At 34.0% G+C, this 9,026-nt stretch overlaps 1 protein-coding gene across 6 annotated transcripts; it reads right to left on the bottom strand.

The window, feature by feature from the left end:
- Positions 1–216: 216 nt before the first annotated feature.
- LOC112528110 lies at positions 217–8,041 on the bottom strand. Of its 6 annotated transcripts, none has more exons than XM_025139033.1 (10): positions 7,899–8,041; positions 7,148–7,535; positions 6,451–6,609; positions 2,961–3,044; positions 2,618–2,707; positions 2,063–2,155; positions 1,837–1,980; positions 1,216–1,323; positions 695–746; positions 217–601 (listed from the first exon to the last, which is right to left on the bottom strand). In XM_025139033.1, the coding sequence occupies exons 2-10, from the start codon at positions 7,496–7,498 to the stop codon at positions 573–575; spliced, it is 1,110 nt and encodes a 369-aa protein (XP_024994801.1). In that variant the 5' UTR covers positions 7,499–7,535; positions 7,899–8,041; the 3' UTR covers positions 217–572. The 6 variants fall into 6 exon arrangements, with proteins under 6 accessions (XP_024994801.1, XP_024994802.1, XP_024994805.1 ...); XM_025139034.1 differs by having other exon boundaries at positions 2,066–2,155; XM_025139037.1 differs by having other exon boundaries at positions 7,148–7,454; positions 7,899–8,036.
- Between the last annotated feature and the right edge of the window lie 985 nt (positions 8,042–9,026).

Raw genomic sequence — 9,026 nt, 5'->3', positions numbered from 1 at the left:
TCTCAAAGTATCACCCTCTCTAAGCATCATTACCCAAAAGCAACACACAAAAAGAAGCCTTTGGACATCCTCCTCATAGTCACCGCTTCAAGTCACGACGATTTTCTTGACTGTTCTCTAGGCTCCTGGGATCAGTCGAGATGTGCACAAACTGACCCTAGAACATCCATGGTTAACAAAAAAAGAGCCAATTTACAATATTTTGGAATTGACCAAGAGACAAATTTATCCTGGCTTGCATCAACAGATACCAGATTATTTGACAAGAAAAATGGTAACCAAAAGTAAAACCCTTTTACTGGTATAGATACTAACCTAAAAATATCACCAATTTTAAATACTAGTACATTTCTGTCTCCATGGGGCACAACACTCCACCAGTTTGAGACCGAATAACTATCATTTTAACCCCTTCCCAAAACCTCCAAAATAGTTTTAACTTAGAAAAACAATCGTTAAAAATCTTGAAAAAATGAACGCTTGATAGTTTGTTTCGACAGTTGGGTTGAAGGGTAATGTACTCTTGGCTCATCCACCCTGGTTTTGTTTTGCCTTTAACTTGTGTCTCAAAACTATGTGTCAACTTCCTGAATCTGACCAACTGCAGCAGCAGCAGGGGTATAGTTTCGTGAGCAATCTATCAAGGAAACTAGAAAAGCAAAGTGGTGAAGAATGATAGAAAAGAAAGTAGCACCTGCAAGATCCACTGCTAAGTTTGCTTGAGCATCTGCATCTGAGTTCAAGTCCTACGGAAATGTAAAAGGAAATTAAGTTATCAAGGTTACAAGTCTTCAATATTACGTCAAGCACATAAAACTTGCAACAATTTTAGGATGTTCACAGAATATCACAATGTTTCCATTTTCAATCGGTTTTCTAAGTTACAAAATTAGCTATTTGTTCATTGTTTTCGTTGCAAGAAGATAATGATGTTATTAGGGTTCCGATGACTCATATCGTCGTAATGTTAATAATTTTTATATGGCCCAGTGACTGTCTTATTTTGTTATCATCAAATTATACTTTAGGCATTTGATAAATAGTTGGGCAAATTACTAAAATAATATGTCAAGTCAGACATAGATGACGTTTGACTACTTACCAAATATCCAAAAACTCTTTAATAAACAGAATAAAATGAAAATGATGATGATGATGGTATATCAGAAAACGAGCATAACCATGGAAATAAGCACATGAAATGTGTGATCTTACCCTCAAAACATGATCGATCTGGAAACAGAGGAATTTATCTTTTAGTTTCTTGGCTTCTTCATACCACTTGCTAATGTTCTGATTTTTCACCTTCCATAGACCTTGAACCTGTATCATAAAGTATTCTTGTAGTATAAGCATCTGGTATTCCATTAAAAAAATGCAACATTGCAAAAGAATAGTGATGATAAGCCCGAAGCTCTAAGCGAGCTGCATTTAGTTCTGGAAGAAAAAAAGAGGCAAACTTATTTAAATCTCTCCATCCCTGAATAAATATGGAACATTGGGCAAGGTGATTGTAACTTGAGAAGTTCGACTATTAGTCACATATCTACAAATATCCCCAACAAATATCATAAATACTCTTCTTAATAAGTGAGGACAAATAAAAGATAATCTTTGGGCCCAGACGAACATTTGTAAGGATGAGAATGAGCAAACAGGTGATTGTAACTTGAGAAGTTCCCATAAAAGAAATATTTGCACATATTCACAAAACATACCGACATGTCAATTATTGGAATTTTCATGGGTGGAGGGTGTATGTGTGAGACTGGGTCTGCAAGTCTGTCAACCAAAAAAAAAATCTAGTGTCTGTGCTTATGAGAACATGGAAGATACCTGCATGCAGACGAGTTTGGAATCACCTATAACGCGTATACTTGTAAACCCTTTACTAAGAGCACATCTCAACCCTAGAATAATCGCTCGATATTCAGCAACATTATTGGTTGCTATGCCTAAACCTTCACGCAATCTACAAATCTATAGAAAAGAGGTAAAGGTATTGAGTATCATAAAAGAGGAAAGAACCAAATGCAAGCCAAATATCATGGGGATGGTATACCACATTTCCATCATCAGTTCGTAGAACAGCTCCTGCCCCAGCTTGTCCAGGATTTCCTTTAGACGCGCCATCAAACTCGAGAATACAAGTGCGCTGTAAAATAAATGCAATTAGGTCATATACCAGTAAAAGACGGCAGAAGCAAAATGACTAGCATGAAAACTGTGACTTCTAACAAAGAAAATATATATATATATATATATATATATATATATATAAATAGGAAGCGAGCTTAGTGGAAACTCAGTACTTAACACTTGAAAATACATTATTAAAAGTCATGTTGATCTCAACACCAAAAAGTAAGCAAATCATTGTAAAAATTGTTATATGGAGGCCATTCCTGAAACCACATTAGGTTACTGAAGTACAGGTGGACAAAGGAGTCCAAATCTCCACTACCCAGTCCCAGTGCTTTGAGAGAGTAGATATAACTCCCAACAAAAAACTGGAACGAAACAACAACCAGCAGGTTCAATTTTAAGTTTTGAACTAGCATATTTAATTTAAAAGAAGCTGTTCTTTTATATATCAGGTATCACCATCACTACTGACATTGGCAGACAGAGCTTGAGTAGCAAGGTGTTCCAACTTAGCATGCTTCCTTGCAGGATCACTTGACATAGATGTCAATCCAAAGGCTTCCTGAAAGTAATTTAGAGAACAACATCCATGACAAAACACAGAGCCCAAAGTAATACACTTAATATTACAGCAACTGTGGTAAGTTATGCAAGAACCAATAATTAAAAGCGAAGAATTTTGCTTCGTGCGGGGTTATCATTCAGAAATACCTATATTTACAAAAACCAACTTCATGGTATAAGAAAGCTTATTATTTGTAGTGTTGGGGAGGAAAAAGTGCAGTACAGTTCTTAACCAGATATACTTGACTTACCCCGGTTTGCGAACCTAAAACTTCCTGAAATCTTCTTTTAGACATGTGATCACTCGACGGTTCGCCTAAGGAAAAATGTGGTTGCTGCAGAGAAAAGAAGATTTGTTTAAGTTGCCAGTGCACATCAAGTGAGCTTACCACTTCATATATGAGAATCTGATAGAAACCATTTCAACTCCAACAGCCCATAAAAGAGCTCTAACTTTTGTATGTGATGTTTAAGACCAGAATCATTAATTTGGTACATCTATCTGTCTTAACCGACAAAGTATTAAGCGACCATTACACTTCAGTTTTTTTTTAGTTTTATATTTTCCATTTTTCCCAAATTATAAATGTCAAATTCAAAATCGGACTGACACCCGTGCATCAACATCACCTAAGGCATACCTAATATATACCCAAAGAGACATTTATGGTGTTGATGGCAGCTCCAGTTCATGTCAAAGCAAATTCAGCTAAAACATGCTCCATGAAGGCTACATGCTTGACAGGAATACACCTCTTTTAAACCTATAGGAGAGTTATCTAATATTAGAAAGGACATGTAAGGTACCTATCTGCAATTCTCTTTCCCAAACTATTTCTAGATGGAGTAAGACTTTCAATTTCATCACAGATTTGAAGGTGACCATAAACCAGATCATATTTGGTTATAAGGGTATGACAATTGACACTTCGATTCCCACCCTGACAAAGAAAGTTCTTCCACGTGAATCATGAATTAGATTATATTTTCCGTTTGTGATCTTGTAACTTCCTCCACTTTCTGTTTTTCAAATCGAACTTGAAATTATGAAACAGGGGCAAACCAAAGCTGGACACAGTGTGCTCATATGAGCACACAAATTTTATTTTTGGGATGTTTTCAAATATATGGTCACATTTTAGAAGTACAGACTTATGTATTATAGTTTTATACTCCAGGCTCCATTTGTAGCAAATGAAGTTAGTGTAACTATTTGTGCACTATCCACAATATATTCAATTTATAGTTTTATACTCCATGGCTCAACTCATAGCAGCCCTAATCTAATTGGGGTACCATCTGCCTCCATCCAACTACACGAGCTCTGTCTCTGCCTATCCAGCCATCATCCCTCTCCTTCAGTCTCTCTATCGCCACAATGGTATAAGGAATAAGGTTCTTGGTTGAGGTACAAAAAAATGTATGATTATGTTCATTTTTATTTATTTTCTTTTAAGTTTGATATAGGTAGAGATGACCATGATTCATTTGTTGGGAACATGGGATGTGTTTAGTAGTTTGAGTACAAAAGAAGGTTAAGAATATATGTTGGAGTTAAGTGTTCATAATGGGTGTTATAAAACTATCAAGATTTGCGAAACATGAAACAACATCCTGATGTTGCATTATTTAAGCAATTCGAAGTTGAGTGTTGTACAACCGAAAATAATCCTTTTTTTTTGGTAGAGAAATCAAAAGAATCCTTGTTTGGGTAGAGAAATTGAAAGGATCTTTGGATGTGGTTAGCCAACTTTTAAGTGCAAGTCTGCAAGAAACCTCTTCCTAATTATCAAGAACTAGAAAGTTCAGGTTGGAAAAATTCAATTTCCTGTATTCATAAAACTTATGGCTGAAGCAAATGAAGATACTAGAAAAGGAATTTCCTAAAATGACTTGACCAAAAACTCAAAAGCAATTGTTTCCAAATGATGTGGTATTTTGATGCTGACAACGAAAAGCATTAGTTGATATTCTAAATGAAGTGCATCATGATACACTTGTAAGTGAGCTTAACTTGTTATGTCTTTGATGGATGGCATAAGAAATGAGCCTAAGAATAAAGAGTCAAAAATAGAAGTTTATCACTTGTGGAAGTTTCAACAAGCCGTGAAAAAGAAAAATAAATATCATGCTCTCAAATATTGGCATGGGTAGAAGGCTAAGTGAAATAGATACATTCCAAAAAAAGCAACATAAGTTAGTGACACAGAATTGAGTGTTATGCAGTTCACTTAGGACAAGGCTTATATCTAGACATAAACTTTGAAACATTGGGGAGACGTGTTGAATTTGTATCATGATACACTTGTAAGTGTGCTTAACTCGTTCTCTTGATGAATGGCATAAGAAATGAGCCTAAGAATAGTCATGGTGAAACCTATTGTATATGCAATTAAAGATTTTGGGTTGTCTTTTATATTAGACTATATTCAGATGGTAAAGATGTGACTTATTCTTTGTCTCGATCAATATAAAAGAGTGCTTTTACCTTCCAAATGCAATGAAATTAGTTAATGTTGCCTAGGATCAACTCGACATGCAAGAGATCTTAGGAACGATGATGACTGAAGCAACTATTGAGTTTGAAAAGCATGAGATTGAGGTTCCAAACACAGGAGGTGCGTCTTGTGAGAAAGGAAGAACAAGGCATGAAGGGTAAATAACTCACTTTCTTCACTATTTGAAGATTGAATTATTCAATGTGATGATAGTTTATCAATCCAATAGTTGAATGGTCGTTTTAAACAAGCTTTGATGGGAAGTTAGAGTTGCTTTGATCCATTTAATCATTTAGCTGCCTTCAACAAGCAAAAGTGGCGGCACTTCACCAATTCTATCATTGGGAGCATGACAACAGGGAGACTTCTGGTTCCGTGATTGAAGTCCTAAGGCTTTTATTTTTAATGTAATCCATGATCAGGATTTTGCTAATAGAGTTTAGGAACTAGTACAAAAGATGTTGATAAGGGTAAGAATGCTAATTTTCCAATGGTTGGTTTGTTGGTAAAGTCAGCAAAGATTTTACTTGTTGCAACTGCTACAGTTGAACATTACCCGGCACTACCCATGTCACAGATATGTATCATAGTTGCATATGAGATGATTTGCTTATTGATTTTATGATTACTTTCATTCACTATGATAGATTTGATTCCTTTGATAATGAGGCTACAGTCTACCATAAACAACTTCAGGCAATGTAAGAGCAAAGAGGCAAACTGTAAATTCTCATGTTCTGATTTTGCAACACATTTTACCATGGTAAATATTGTACACCAACTCTATTAAATTGTGTGCTTTATGGTGACATTAATTTATTCATATTTAGTTGGTACATCATATACTTTTTGGATTTCCAAGCACATAATTCTATGCAACCACCACTAATATGAAATGTGATCGTTCAATGTTCATTTATATACCTATTCTCACAATAATGACATTCAAATGAGAATATTCGGTGAGAACAAGAAGTTGCAAATCAACGTGCATATTGATAGGAATTAATGATAGGATTTTATCTTCCCAATAATCACTTTAAATCAATATATATTTATCATCCACCAAAAATCACTATGACAAAGCTAAGAAATATCAGATCAGCCAGGCAACCAAAACACATCCTTCGAAATGTTCAAAGGAAACTAGAGAGCTCTTGAGTCAACAAAGTTTGAAATACGTTGCCAAAACAGAGAACTCGTTACTTGTGACATTCACATTTGAGTCAATAGTTTATCTTACTTGGTAAGGACATGCCACGAGATTACCAAATAGCTCTTCTGTTAGATCTGCAGCTCTAATGGAATAAAGTGCATTCTTAAGCCCGCAAGAGATCATATATTCTTCAGCTTCCTTGGGCATGGTGTAGCCTTTATACACACTGACAGGAGGATCACATACCTATCAGGACCATACAGAGGCTTATGAGTTGTTAAGCTTTTCAAAAGTTCTACATGTACCTCTTAAGAACATGTATCATTAAATTGTTCTATCATGTATATGAGATAGGCTACTAAGATAGATGCAGTAAATGTTTAAGCAACAATGTAACTATACCACAAAGCACATATTAATACCCTTCTGTCAAAAGATTGTGGCGAACGAGAAACCTCTAATAGGACTCTATCTACATACCTTAACCATGTAGAATGCCAATCAAACATTGGCCACAACTATTATGTGAAGCTTATATCATATGCATTACATTAGAAACCAAATAAAGAACCATCTCTTACCACTTCACCATAAATTTTCAAGACACCTACAAACTCCATTTACCTTAACTTCTAAAAGAAGTGTATTATATGTAACTACTGTGTGTGCAACAGTTTATAACTTAATGCCTACACATAAACAGATATGGTCAAAGCACAATAACTTAAAGCATGCAGAATCATAAATTATAAATCTAGGCATATGATATGGTGAAAGAATATACCGAGGATCCAACTTGAGCCTGGCAATCACTCAAGTTCTTGTACACACCAACAAGATCCCCTTTGCGGACAACAAAGAAAGCATTTTTCTCCTCCCCCAGCATTTTCTCCAATTTAGAATCTGACTTCCTTGTCTTAGATTTACCAACACTGCTGGCCTTACGAGTAGAGTAACAACTAGCACGAAACCTTGTCAAAAGAAACCCATTCTCTGCAGTTATGATTGCAACATGATGATCAACTCTTTGTCTCCAGGATACATTGATGAATCCACGAGATAAACACCTTGCAACAAGACCGCTAGTCGTCCTTGCAAATAAAGCCGTGGAACACGCATTAAATAAGGAGTTCATTACAAAGTAGTTTCTCCCAAAGTCCTCTCCAGACTTTCTGTAACAATAAATTCTTCTTATCACCAACTATATATGTTACCTCTTTTTATGATTGCTTAGCTAGAAAAATCGGGAGAAAATTATTACACAGTTAATAGTTTTTTGCTCAATAAACGAAATACCCGAACTCATCACTATCAATTTGAGATTTATTCTTATTCTTATCCTACCATCTACATTTCCCCCAAGTGTTTCAACATGATTAATTAGGTTTGTAAAAACCAAAAATACTTAACTTTAATGATTTCCGATAAGAATGTGAAAATTTTACAGGTTCAGTTAAAGTAACAGTTGAAGCATAATGAAATCAAAGCACAAAATCAACTTCGAATTAGCAGAAATGTTAAATAGAAAGTTATACCAGGTTCTTCGTCTTTGTTCGCCAATGCTCCGACGGCTGAGTGTGGAGGAGGATGGCCCTCTCTGGGCTCTGGCCACGAACGAAGAGGGGAAGGGAGGGTTTCGCTTCGGTTGGGGGGTTTGGCGGGTTAAACCGGAACCCTTTTGCCCTTCCTTATTTTTAAGTGAATTTCAGGGTTTTCTAATTTGTGCATTTTACGGTTCGGGGAAGACGAGCTCTCTCACACACTTCCGAGTCCGACTCGTTAAAACGAATCAACTCAGTTTAATTAGAATTCAGAAGCTATAGCCTATAACCTCACTTGCTTTTTCTGTTACATTATTGCTTCCTCAATAAAATAAGAATCATTAATCCATTTTTTTTATTACAAAAACCTCACTTTTTTATTTTGTAATTTATAAAATATAATTTTATTTATAGATTAATATATAAATATAAATAATATATAAATAATAAATTTAATATATATTATAAAATTTAAAAAAATTAGATATGATTTATTAATTTTCATTTTTCTATATTGAATTTAATTTATTAATTTATATATTTTGTTAACATATATGAAAAATAATTAAAACACAAACATAATTTTATATTACAATTAAAAAAATGCAAATAACACAAATATTATTTTTTATAAAAAGTAACATCAGATAATAAATAGTCATATAGATCACTCGTAATCTCAATTCAACCAAATACGTTCAACCAAATTGGAGTGGAGTTGATGATGAATTTTATTTGAGCTCATATTAAGATTTCGTTAAATATATTCTTGAAATTTATGGATAAAACCTTATATTTATGTTGAATTATCTACCTATTCAATAAAATAATATAATGAGATAATTAAAAATTAAACTTATTAATACAAAAATTTGTATACAAATTTACAAGAAATGGAAAATAAAACAAAATCAAAAGATTATTTTATAATAATTAATTTATATTCTATTTGTATTAATTTTAAGTTATATGTTTTATAGATACATAAAAAGAAAACAAATTGTTAAAAATAATAAATAAAATAATAATAAAAAAGAAATGTATACAAGAAACTCGAGTTCTTTTTCAAGCATATGGGTTCTCATAAGAACCTGTAACTGGATAAAAACATTTGTCTACAAT

Source organism: Cynara cardunculus (assembly GCF_001531365.2).
Source record: "Cynara cardunculus var. scolymus isolate 2C chromosome LG 15, CcrdV1, whole genome shotgun sequence".
Lineage (NCBI taxonomy): Eukaryota > Viridiplantae > Streptophyta > Magnoliopsida > Asterales > Asteraceae > Cynara > Cynara cardunculus.
Note: the sequence above shows the minus strand (reverse complement) of the source record. Positions and strands in the feature narration are given on the sequence as shown.